Source organism: Cyanistes caeruleus, unplaced genomic scaffold, assembly GCF_971803275.1.
Source record: "Cyanistes caeruleus unplaced genomic scaffold, bCyaCae1.hap1.1 HAP1_SCAFFOLD_107, whole genome shotgun sequence".
Taxonomy (NCBI): Eukaryota; Metazoa; Chordata; class Aves; order Passeriformes; family Paridae; genus Cyanistes; species Cyanistes caeruleus.
Window position 1 is genome coordinate 677,355 of NW_028255908.1, and position 13,079 is coordinate 690,433.

Genomic DNA, 13,079 nt, shown 5'->3' on the forward strand with positions numbered 1-13,079 from the left:
ACCCCATGGACCCCCAAAAGCCCCTGGATCATCGCTAAGGAGGACCCCAGAGGAGGGGGAACCCCTGGAGCCCTTGGACCTCCATCATCCCAGGGAACTGAAACCTCTGGAAGCCCAAAAGTGTAAAGACAAGAGATGGGGAACTCCCGGGAGAGTTTTTTTCAGGCTGAATCTTGATATTTTGGAGATTATCATGGACACAAGACTCCTGCTGATCTCTAGACACGGACTTGGGCAGGAGGAGCCTCTACTCCATGGCACTCCCACTTTGGTTACCCCCAAACCAGGATTTGTCATTTCCAAGCCATGGCCAGATGGAGGAGGAGGAAAATCCCCAGAGATCCTGCATGAGGAGGGGCTGCAAACTCAGCCGAGGGAGCTGCAAGTAGGAAAGATCCCCCCTGGTCCAGGAAGGCATCCGGAGATCCTGCCGGAGCTCAGAGCTGGGGGAGAGAGCTCATGGCAGGGAGAAGCCCCACAAGTGCTTGGAATGTGGGAAGAGCTTCAGCTGGAGCTTCAAGCTGAGGGAACACCAGAGGATCCATCCTGGGGAATGGCTCTGTGAGTCTGGGGAGTGTGGGAAGGGCTTCAAGAACAGGTCCCATCTGATCTGGCACCAGGTGATTCACACTGGGGAGAGCCCCTAGGAGTGTGGGGAGTGTGGGAAGAGGTTCAGGAAGATCTCTGTCCTGATTAACCACCATAGGATCCACACAGGGGAAAAGCCTGGAAAGTGCTTGGAATGTGGGAAGAGCTTCAGTCGCAGCTCCCACCTGATCTGGCACCAGAACATCCACACAGGAGAATGCCCCAGCGAGTGTGGGGAATGTGGGGAGAGCTTCATTGAGATGTCCAATCTGATTTGTCACCAGAAGATCCACACAGGGGAAAAGCCCTACACGTGTGGGGAGTGTGGAAAGGGCTTCAGCTGGAGCTGCAACCTCGGGGCACACCAGTGCATCCTGAGTGTGGGAAGAGATTTCCAAGGGGCTCAGGTCTCATTAAACATCAGTGGATTCACACAGAGGAGAGGCCCTTCTGCTTCCCTGACTGTGGGAAGGGCTTCACAAAACTGCACCCTCATCAGGCACCGACACATCCACACTGGGGTGAGGCCCTACGAGTGTCCCCAGTGTGGGAAGAGCTTCTCACAGAGCTCAACCTTGACCAAACAGATCTTCCTGATTCCCTGTGGGCACCTGGATGAACACAGGGGCAGGAATATCCATCAGAACACAGAGCAACAATGGGAATTGCAGATTGACTGCCCCTGGAGATTCACCAGAATGCAGAGATACACCCACAGCCCCTGGAGAAGCCCATGCCCGAGCAGGGGAATGCCTGAGATGAGGCTGTGACCCCAGGGGACACCTGTGGACAGAGGGGTCCCTGCTGGAGCCGCCTGTCCTGGAAGGTCTGACCCCGTGGCAGAGTGACCCACGCTGCAGCACTGTGAGGGGGCTGCTCCCCATGGAATGGACTCAGGTTGGAGAAGTTCCTGGAGACCTCTCTGGTGGGAGAGATCCCAGAGTGCAGGAGGGGAACGACTCCTGTCCCTGAGCAGCAGGAAAAGCCCTGGGAGATGAACTGACCATGGCTCCATTCCCTGTATCCCTGCACTGCCAGGTTAGGATGCAGAGTTGGAAGGAGGGAGGGGTGGAAGGACGGTGCTTTTAAGGGTCTTCTTATTCTCCTGCTCTGAGCTTATTGGCAATAAATTCAATTCATATCTCCTGTTTTGCCCATGACTCTGTTTAATGAGGAAAGTCCCAGGTCCTTAACTCATGAACCCTTAGTTAAATTTTCTCTCCCTGTGTGGCTGTGGAGGGCAGTGAGAGAGCAGCTGTGGTGGGTGCCTGGACTCGGGCCAGCATCACCCCACTGCAGTGGGACATGTCCTTGTGTGGCCCTGTGCTATGGTGCTACAGGTGCTGTTGCTTTTGTCTCCCTTATGATTTTATCTTTTGCGTTAAATGCTCGTGAAGTGCCCCCGGTGTCCCTCGTATTCCCTCGGCTCCGGTATCCCCGTCCCTTCCCCTGCTCCCCGTCCCACGTTCCATCCCGGCTGGCGGAGCCTTGGAGCTGCCGTGGGGGCCGTGGGGCTGCCCCGGGGGCTGCGCCCCGAGCCGGGGCCCCTTCCCAGTGCTCCCAGTGTGCCGCTCCAGCCTGGAGCAGCCAGCGAGGGCTTCAGCTGGGACGGCAGAGAGGCGCTGCTGGGGGGTCCCGGTTCACTTCGCTTTGGTTTTGGTAATTTTGGGAGTTTAGTGCAAGAAATCTCTCCTCTCCTCCACTCAACCAAAGGGGCGGGGGGGGTTCCCTTATTTGGGGGAAATCAAAGCGATGCACTGATGCTCCTAATTAGATGTGCATGAGGCTCCAGGGCTTCCCGCTGAGCCGGAGCCACCCAGCAGCCAGGGCTGGGCAAGGCGGGCCGGGAGGTGCGGAGAACTTTGTTTGTGTTGGGAGCTCAATGGCGGCTCGGGCCGGGCCCGTTCCAGGGCTGTTCCTCATCCCCGCCTTTCCCCTCACGCAGCCCGGGGCGGGCCCTGAGAGCGCGGGGCGGGGCTGTGCCGTGTGCAGAGCCCGCCGCTGGCTGCGATTGGCTGCTGCTGCCGTCACTCGTAGCTCTGGCGCGCGCTGATTGGGCAGAGCGGGGACAAGCCCGGCCCCGCTGGCGCCCCCAGGGCGGCCGTGAGGCAGGAGAGCCGCCATTGCCGGAGCGTCTGTGCGGGCCCGGCAGCGGCGGCAGCAGCGGCCGGAGCCCGGTGAGGCGGCGGCGGAGCTCGGAGGCGGCCCCGGCCATCGCAGGTGGGAGCCGCGCTCGGTTCTGCGGGGGCTCGGGGCTCGCTGCGGGCCCGGGAGGGGGCGGCAGGGGGCTGTGGCGGGTGGCTTGTGCCGTGGCCGGCCCGTGTTGGCCCTGGGCTGAGAGCGCTGCGGGAGCGGCTGCCCGCGGTCTCCTTGCCGCTGGGGCCTCGGCAGGAGGCGGTGGCGGAGCAGCGCTGGCTCGTCCCGCTTCGTGTCGGGAGGCCGGAGGTGGCTGCGCTGGGCCCGGGGCCGGGCGGGAAAATTCCCGGCGCCAGAGGTTTGTGTGGCCCAAGGAGCCAGAGGAGTGGTGTGCAAGTGACTTTATTGCTGCCCAAAGGGAGAGGCCATGGGGCATTTGCCGTGCGCTCTCTCCAGGTGTTGGAGGACGCGGCCTCGTTTTTGTCCTGATTTTCCCGGCCGCATGTCCCTGTCCCTTTGCCCAGCACTGGCCGAGGTGCTTGGAAGGTTCAGCCTTCCCGATCCGCCTGCTGCATGTCCTTTTTGTATAACACCCGATATTCCTGGCTCTGTGAAGTGTTTGATCTTCTGGAAGTTCAGGAATGTAGCGGGACTTGGTCTGAGCAGCAGTCCTTGTCAATTAGTAACATTTTCTGAAAATGATGGTTTCTCCCTTTGTTGCCTTATGTACAAGTCCCTGGCCCTATCTCCAAGGAGATTCACTCATTGCCTCTGTTTTTTCTTCCTGGAATCAGCCCAATTCCTCCCGCAGGCAGGAAGCCCCTGGTCCATTGTGCAGGCTTTGTCCCATCAGTGTTCATTTGCATTTCTAAAGCTCCTCTCCTGGCTGCCTGGAGCAAAGCTTCTCTTCCAGGGCAGACATCCCGTGACTCACACGTGGCCCCCCACAGATCTGCTATTTTTTTTTTTTTTAAACAATATTCTAATAACTGTTTATGTGTTAAAGCACCAACTTTAAAGCTCTTCTAGTTTTCAAAGTGCAGCTTAAAGGGGAACATCAAAAAACTCATACCATCATTTTGTCATGACTAAGAGTCAAGTACAAATATAAAACAAAAATGAGAAAGCAATCAAGTGTTTTCATTCTCCTAGGACTAAAACTGATTCTCACACCACTGGCCCAAACAGAACCGACAATATAGAAGTAAAATTATTACAAAAAATTACTCTAACGGTGTAATCCTTTCACTGAAACTGAGAAAAGCAAAAACTCTTCAACAATGTCTTTAGAAAAATAAGACATTACTTGATTCTGGCCAGAATGTGCAACAGGAATAATTTCATGCACACTTAGGCTGGGTGTGCAGAGAAAATCATTCCATGACACACGAGTTTGACTAGATTTTTCTAAATTTATACACTCTGACCCCATAGAAATCCCTTGGTTTATTGTTCATTGGTTTGAAGGTGTGGAGTTGTTAGGATTTGGTTTCCTGTTGCCCCCGGATTTCTGTGCCTGTGATGGGAATTAGGTGGGCACTCTTGGATTTATGCTCAGCCTTTTCCAGACCAGGTGTCTCCAGCTGTGCCTGGGGCAGTGTCTGGGGTAAGATGTTGGTTGATGTTTGCTGCTGGGTGTTGATGTTTTGTTGATGGTCGTTATCTTGGGGGGAATCTTTTGGGCTATTCCCAGTCTGTTGAGATGTTAAACACATCTCTGCTGAGTGGTGGAACATCCCTTAAAAAAAACTCTAAAATTCCTTTCCCCAAGGCAAAGGCAAACCAAGTGTGAGCAGAGAAATAAGATTTGAAGCCATTTTCAAGTTGGTCTATTTTTCCAGCAGCTAATCCCAGGCAGGGCAGAGTGTGAGTGTAATTGAGAGGCAGAGTGGAATTGTCCCGGTGCCTTCCCCAGCAGCTGTGGCGAGGGCAGGCACAGAAAGGCCTGAAGCTGCAAGAGTGAGAGCAAGGATTGTCCCGCAGTGGCTGGAGATGGCAAAGGAGGGTGGCCAGGCCGAGGATTTGAGCAGAGGATCTGTGGGCAGGCGCAGGGGCTTCCCCCGCTGGGGAGCCCTGGCTGCTGCTGCGTTGCCTTCAGTGCAGGCTCAGGGGTGGCCTGTTTAATATTCCCTTGCAGTTCAGATTTCTGAGTCTGGAAGAGCCATGGCTGGGGCATCAATCATTTTATTTTTTTCGTTTCGTTAAGTTTTGTTCTCTTTCTTATGTCCACCCCATAACATTGAGGCTATCTGGGGATTAAAAGTTCACACAATGTTCTGGCTAGAAGAGAGAATCCTCAATCCAGCTCCTGCAATTCCCTGTTAATTGTAAGAATTGCTGCAGCTCCTTTTTAGTCCAGGGAAACATTATTTCTGAGATTTCCTGGACCCATTCAGCGTCAATACAAGACAAAGCTTCTGTCAATATAGGTCCCAAATATTTAACCATTTTCTCTACCATTTGCCATTTCTTTTTTTTCAGATACTCAAAGCTGTTTTTTAGCCTGAAAATGAAGCCATTTCACAGAGGCTTCCTCTACCTCTTCTCTTTGTCCTCCTGACTGGATCAAGTCATCCACATCCTGCATTAAGCCAGTCCCTGGGGGTGAGGTCAATTCCTTTGATATTTCCTGCAAGGCTTGCCCCAATCAGGCCGGTGCTTCCGTGCATCCCTGCAGAAGGACCGTCCATGTCTTGAGCATTTTCCCTTCTAGCTCTTGTTGCCAGCCCAAGGCAGAATTGTGTTTGCATCCTCTGGAAGTGGGCAGATCCCCAGAAAGCATCTTTTGCATCAAGTTGTGAATGGCAGCAGTGTGAGGAGGGCACCTGGTTGAGGCTGGTGTAAGGATCTGAGAGTGTGGGGTGCCTCGGTTTCATCATCTCATTTCTTCTTCTTGGGTCCTGCAGCATTCTGTGGATTCCATTGGATTTCTTGTTTGGCAGGATAGGAGCATTCTAGGGAGCCATCCCTGGCTCCCCAAGCCGTGCCTTGAGCAGGACTCCCAGACAGGCTGTGAGCCCTTCCTTCCCTCCCTTGGAACAGGGGATTGCTTTTGGACACCTCTTGTCCTGGTTGCTTCAGGGAAATTTGGAGAGGCTCCATATCTAATTTTGCCAGTTTCTCTGGGTCTGCCCACACTTGTGGGTTCACTTCAGCCTAGGCTCTGCCAGACATTTGACACAGAGGTACAACAGAACCAGCCTCTGTATCACCTTTTGCAACATTAATTTGCATTCCCCGTTTAGCCATCAAATCCCTTCCCAGTAAATTACAATCACAACTGTGAGCAAAGAAAAATTCCTGCAGTTTAAACCCATCCTCCACATCTGCTAATAGTGGCTGAATAAAAGTCAACCACTCATCTTTCTCACTTAGTGCCTTATTAATTAAAATATACCTTAACAATTTTCCCCCTTAGGTGTGAGGTTCTGAGTGGATGGAGAGGCCCCTGTGTCCATCAGGAAAGGTCTCCTCTGGATCCAGAGGCACCCTGGATGTTCCCAAGGGCTGCAGTGTGGTGGGTCCCTGGTGGAATGGGAGCTGTGCCACCGCTAAGAATGCGTGTCCATCAAGGGCTGGACTTGCTGGTGCTGAGGGTGCTGCTGTCTGTGCTTGCAGTGTCCTTGTGCCCTGCAGCTGGAAGGCTGATTCCTTGCCAGGGGCTGTTTGGGTGGGCTGTGCCCTGGCCAGGAGGGCAATGCCTGTGCCAGGTGCTTGTGGCCGAGGGTGTCCCCTGGGTGCTGGGGCCCCCTTGGGCCCTGGGCTTGATCCCTCAGGGGCTGTAGGAGCTGTGCCATGGCCTTTGCCTTCAGCTTGGCCTTTTGCTCATCCCTTGCTGCATTCAGCTGCTGAGCCTTTGTGAGCAAGTGCTGCAGGGGCTTCTTCTGTCGCTGCTGCAGCCCCCTCAGTGCCTGTGGGTGCTCATCCTGTGGCAGCTGCTGAGCTTTCTGCAAAATCCTTCCTTTCTCCAGGGACCCAGCAGGAAATGCTTAAAAGATCATGTGGATCCTTGCAGGTCTAATCGCCATTTGTGAGCTGTTCCTTCCTCGTGCTGGCTGTGCTGAGGCTCCCCTCCCCAGCCCGTATCCCAGAGCCGGTCCCTGTCCTGCCGCAGTGTCCAAAGGCGGCCCCCCCGGCGGGCAGGGCCGGCAGCTCCACGGGGCCGGGCAGCGGCCGGGGCGTCCCGCAGCCTCCTGGGGGCCGGGGGCCACTGCCGGCCCTGCCCGGGGGGTGCTGGGCTCAGGCAGCGCCCGGCGCTGAGCCCCGGCTGCCCCACAGCCCCGGCCCGGCCCCACAGCTCCCCACAGGCCCCCAGCCCGTGCTCCCGGTGCCGCAGCTCTGCGCCCGCTCCTGCCGCTCCCAGCTCAGAGAAACCCCCTGAAATCCTCACCTCCTTGTTTTCCTGTCCTCCAAAACTGGGATACAAAGGATCTGAGTCAGCTGGCAAATTTGGAGGATGAGACCCTTCTGAAACACATCCCAATCCTCAGTATTTTTCTCTTCCTCTTTTCCATTATCCTTTTTCTTATCCCATGGATTCGTCCTGCTGCTTCTTGCCTTAAGCACATTCCTGCACACTCCCCTTCAGCCAATCCCTTCCCAGCACACCAACACCATCCATCCCCTGTTGTCTAAATCCCTTCTGGACTTCCCTTCTTGCCCCCCTTGTGTGTCCATATCCCTAGTTAGCTCTGGGAGAATGTGCAAACGACCTCCACGTGCTCCCAAGGGACCCTTGAGAGATATTTTGGGATCCTCATCCCTTTTGCTGGGACCCCATTGTGGCTTTCCCTTTTGTCCCCTCCCTGGGTGCCCTGCCATGTTCACTCCCCGAAGATGCCACTGTAGTCACTGCTGAGATTTTCAGTGCTCTCTCCCTGCCGACTCTTGAGAGCCGCCCTGCTCCGTCACTCGTCTGTCTCCTGCTCACTCTCGGGTACCCAATCAATGCCCGGTGCCGCCGCCAGCCGAGGGAGCCGATCCCCCAAACTGGGTGAGGCCCCTTCAGCTGCACTCACTGCCCGCCGGCCCGGACGGTGGAAGGAATTGCGGAGGAGCCCCAAGGTGTGTGGAAAAATTGACATCCCCAGAGGTTTCTGTCCACAAGGAAGACAGAGGAGTCCTGTAACAGTAATTTCATTCATAAAAATAGGGAAAGGCCATGGGACATTTCCCATGGGGTCTCTCCAATTATTGGAGGACACAGCCTCCTTTTCATCCTAATTTTCTTGGTCACATCTCCCTCTCCCTTTCCCCATTGGCTGAAGTCCTGGAGAGGCACAGACTTCCCAATGCACCTCCCACATACCCCCTTAATATGTACCTCACTTTTGTATAGCTAAGGATATTGATGGCTGTGTTAAGTCTTTGTTGTTCTTCTGGAAGTTGATGAATTTAGCAGGACCTTGGCTGAGCAGCAGTCTGTGTCATCAATTAATAACATTTTGTGCAGCTGATGGCTCCTCGTGTCACTTCCTTATGTCCACGTCCCTGGCCCTATGTGCAGTGAGGTTGAGGGGATCAGTTTGTAAAGAGGCTTTGTTGTTGTTCCTTTGCTGGGGTTGCCCCGTTTTGGGGCCATCCCCCCTGGAGCAGGGTGTCCCCCCTTGGTGCAGGCGCAGGGCTCAGGCAGGGCTGAGCCAATCAGAGCGCGCGGCGCTGATGACTCATCAGTGTCCAGGCAGAGCCGCAGCTGCCAGCGTTCCCCAGCTGGAGCCCAGCTGCGCCCCTCCCCCCCGGGCCTTGGCGCCCCCCTGGAGGGGAATTTGGGGAGGTGGGAGGGGGGAGCGCCAAGGCCGGGCCCCCCCGCGCTGTGGTGGCGGGAGCGGCTGCAGTGGGGAGCGAGTGCGGGCGGAAGCGGCCGAGAGCCCAGCGCTGCCCCAGGCCGAGCTGGCCCAGCTGCATCCGTGCCCCTGCGGTGGGATGCTGTGGGACTGGGGGGGAAGAGGGAGGCGGCAGTGGGTGCTGGGCCTGGGGGCAGGAGGGGAAGGGAAGGAGAAGCAAGTTTGAAGAACAAAACGGTCGAAGGATTCACGTGGGAGGAGCAGGTGCAGGAGGAGGAGAAATAGTAGGAGGAAGAGGAGTGGGAGGAAGAGTAGGGCCACAGGAGGAGGTGGGAGAGAAGGAAGAGGAAGCAGGACAACGTTCCATTCTCCCTGTATGTGCAGTTCCAGGAGTGTTGCCCTGGAGGTGACTGGGGAGGGGATCCACGATTTTGATGGGACTGAATCTTGGTGTTTCTGAACTTTTTTGGGCTAAATATTGGTGTTTTGTTTTTTTGCAGGGGCTGAATCTTTGTATTCTGGAGGGGGTTTTGCCTGAATTTGGTGTTTGGGTAGTTTTTCATCATTGTTTTGATGTTTGGGCTGAATCTTGGTGCTTTGCTTTGTTACAGACACAAGATGCCCAATGACTTTCTGAGATGAACTTGGGCATGGAGGAACCCCCAGCCCAAGGCGCTCTCCTCTCCTTTTCCTCCTAACCAGGAATTTTCATTCCCAAACTGTGTCCAGACGGCAGAGGAGGAGAAAAAGCTCCAGAGATCCTGCATGAGGAGGGGCTGGAAACCCAGTCCAGGGAGCTGCGAGGAGGAAAGATCCCCCCAGTGCCAGGAACACGGCCAGAGATCCAGCCGGAGCTCAGAGCTGGGGGAGAAGCCCCACAAGTGCTTGGAATGTGGGAAGGGCTTCAGCTACAGGTCCCACCTCATCCAGCACCAGAGGATCCACACTGGGGAAAAGCCCTACGAGTGTGGGGAATGTGGGAAGAGCTTCAGCCAGAGCTCCAGCCTGAGGAATCACCAGAAGATCCACATGAGAGAACAACCCTATGAGTGTGGGAAATGTGGGAAGTGTTTCAGAGATATCTCTGACCTGATGAGACACCAGGTGATCCACACGGGGGAACGGCCCTACACCTGCTTGGAATGTGGGAAGAGCTTTGGGTGGAGCTTCAACCTGAGTGCACACCAGCGCATCCACACTGGGGAGAGGCCCTACGAGTGTCCCCAGTGTGGGAAGAGGTTTCAGACCAGCTCTGATGTCCTCGTACATGAGCAGATTCACACAGACGAGAGCCCCTTCCGCTGCCCCGACTGCGGGAAGGGCTTCCAGCACAACTCCAACCTCACCACCCACCGGCGCATCCACAGTGGGGAGAGGCCCTACGAGTGTCCCCAGTGTGGGAAGAGCTTCTCACAGAGCTCTCACTTGACCCAACACCAACGGAGGCACCAGTAAGGGAAGCCCTGCGAGTGCCCCGAGTGCGGGAAGAGCTTCGTGCGCTGCTCCAGCTCCATCCCCCATGGGAGGATGGGCGTTGGATGATCCCCAGTGACCCCCATTGGGCAGAGCCCTGGTGATCCGTGGTCCTGGTGATGCGTGTTGGGAAGACACCTGGCTGGGAGGCTCCACATCTTCCTGGCTCCCTGTGGGCACCTGGATGAAAGCAGGAGAATGAAAATTCAACAGGATACAGAATGACAGTGGGAATTGTTGACTTTTAATCCTCGAGAAGCTTTTGCCTCAGGAGCTGTGTGGGCAGAGAAAAGGGGGTGACACCGGGCTTGGGGGCCCAGAGGGGAGCACAAACGCTCTGGGTGAGGGAGACACGACCCCCAGAACCCTCCCTCACCTTCCTGCGCAGGCAGAAGCTGAGCCCCAGTGCCAAGAAGACGAAGCCCAACACTGAGACTCCAATCCCCATCAGCATCTTGCGTTGGGCAGCGTTTGATGGCATCCCTGGGGCATCTGCAGAGATCAGGACCCCCAAAACCTCTCAGAGACACCCCAAGCCCCTCCAAGGACCCTCCCAGTCTCTCCCAGCCCACCCAAGACCCTCTGAAACCTCCTTTGGAGTCACTAATTTTAAACAATTAAGAATTTTAGAAAAATTACGGATCTTGGCTAGAGATAGGCCTTGCTGGAAGCAGTTAGAGTTAATGATTGAGTGAGAAGCAGGATTTGAGATAATGAATCTCGGACTTAGATAAAAAATTACTTGTCATTGTATGTTTGTTTAAATGTGCTTATAATGAGAAAAGAGAAACTGATAAACGGGTTCAGGAAGATCACAGACCTTACATCTGGAAACACATTTCAAAGTCACAAGGGAGGAAACTGGAGTTGTACCACATGTCATTTGTAATGTCAACCATTGTAAAGGTAGAAAGGTGAGAGTGAGGAAGAGCGGTTTTCCTTCATCCCTTGAAGACCCCTCCTCACCAAAACGACCCCCTCCTCAAATTGGGGAGCCAACCATGCAGGTGTAATGACTTTTTAAACTGATTACAGTGCATTTTAATCCAAAGTGGGGAACGGAAAGTGCTAGCATTATGCATATGCATTAGTATTAATATGTATTAGTATTTTGGATATTCAAGACTTTTGTAAATAAATTCACACTGGAATCTTTTGTCAACTTGCAGTGCGTATTAAGGGGTGACTCCCGCACTCGCCCAGTGCTGTGATTAAACATCCACTTTGTAACTTTAAACTGTTGGAGAGGTTTTTGTCCATTAACAGATTGATGTTGATACTGGATCAATATTGCTATTTTGGTAAATCACTGCCAGTCTCTTCCCAGCCTCCCCAGGACCCACCAGAGCCCCTCCTGTTCCTCTCAGGATCCCACAGCCCCCTCCCAATTTCTCCCCACTGCCCCAGGACCCCCAAACCCTCTCCCAGTCCCTTCCCAGCCCCACCAGGACTCATCAAGACTCCTCCCAGTCTCTTCCCAGCACAACCAACCTCATCCCAATCCCTGCTTTCCAATGCCCAATCTCCTTCCAGCTCCTCCAGGCTCACTCAAATCCCTCCCAGTGACGCCCAGCACCCCCAAACTCCCTCCCAGTGTCCACCAGGACCCCCAGAACCCCATCCCACCCTCCCCAACATCCTTTAATCCCCTTCCCAGCCATCCTAAGCACCTCAATCCCTTCCCCAGTTTAAACCAGGCCATCTCAAACTCCCTTCCAGTTCCTCCCAGCACACCCCAATCTCCCTCTGGGCCCCACCAGTGCCTCCCCCGCTGCCCCCGGCGCTGTGGGGGCCGGGCCGTGCCCCAGTGCCGGCTCAGGGGGTGCTCCAGGCTGCCGTGCTCCACCTGGCAGCTGGAGCTGAGCCCGCATTGCCGGGGGCGGTTTCCAGCAGCACCAGGAGCTGCTGGCTCCAGTCCCCGCTGGGGAGCACGGCAGTGGCCAGCACGTGGCCCGAGAGCTGCTGCTGGCCCTGGGAGCAGCTCAGCTGGATGTGGGCAGGGGAGAAATCCATCAGGGAGCAGAGCAGGCGGCCGGGGCCGGGCTGGGAGCTGGAGGGCACCAGCGAGATGGACACGCTGGGATGGGCACTGGGAGAGATGGGAGACGAGTGGTGTGGCATTGAGAGGGACTGGGAATGGACTGGCAGGGACTGGGATGGCACTGAAAGAGATGAGAGTGGATACTGGGAAACTGGATGAGGGCGTGGAGGTCTGGGAGTGAAGTGAGAATGAATTAGGAATAGACTGGGAATGGCTAAAAAGGAGTGGGCGGGACTGTGTTGGCACTGGGCGGGACTGTGGTGGCACTGGGAGGGACTGTGGTGGCACTGGGCGGGACTGCGGTGGCACTGGGAGGGACTGTGGTGGCACTGGGCGGGACTGTGGTGGCACTGGGAGGGACTGTGGTGGCACTGGGAGGGACTGTGGTGGCACTGGGCGGGACTGTGGTGGCACTGGGCGGGACTGGGAATGAAGTGCGCGGTGCTCGCAGGCCGAGTCCAGCGCGGGGCTCTCGGCTCTGTGGATCTGCCCGGCAACTGATGAGTCATCAGAGATGCGCGCTCTGATTGGCTGAGGGGCGGAAGATCCACGGAGAGGCGAGATGGACAGGCGGGGTCACTGGGAGTGACTGGGATGGACTGGGAGAGGCTGGGATGGACTGGGAGAGCCACGGGAGCCATTGGGAGGGACAAGGGGCCCCAGGGATGGGCACAAGGAAGGCTGAGGGCTCTGGGGTGATTCCCAGGGAGGTTTCGAGGAACACGGCCGGGCCCCTCTCTGTGCCCCGCGAGCAGCGGCCCGGACAGAAAAGTTCAGGAGCGGGAGGAGGTGTTTCTCAAGATTGATTTTAATCCTCATTCTCCTGGTCTGATTTGCTCAGTCCTAAGCTCAGTTCATTTCCCCGCGTCAGGCTGTTGTGCCCCTGATGGTGATCCCTGAGTGACCTCTCCCTGCCCTTGTCCCGACCCACGAGGATTTGGATTTGTTTCAGTTCAGTGGAATTCGTGGTGATTTGGGGGGAGCTGGAGCAAAGCAGCTGCAAAGCACAGTGGGCTTGACAGGGACTGAACCAGGGCAGGAGTTGGGGCTGCCTCGAG

General features: G+C 55.8%; 2 protein-coding genes across 2 annotated transcripts in view; one reads left to right on the top strand and one right to left on the bottom strand.

Moving 5' to 3' along the window:
- The window catches only part of LOC147646232 (uncharacterized), a 49,131-nt gene extending 39,169 nt beyond the window's left edge, over positions 1-9,962 (top strand). Inside the window, exons 4-6 of the mRNA XM_086873746.1 lie at positions 707-955; positions 5,405-5,414; positions 9,369-9,962. Coding sequence (XP_086729872.1) covers positions 707-955; positions 5,405-5,414; positions 9,369-9,962 — 853 coding nt within the window. The remainder of the gene's footprint in view (positions 1-706; positions 956-5,404; positions 5,415-9,368) is intronic.
- The window catches only part of LOC147646225 (uncharacterized), a 385,217-nt gene that overhangs the window by 230,031 nt on the left and 142,107 nt on the right, over positions 1-13,079 (bottom strand). The gene's annotated exons all lie outside the window — the stretch shown is intronic.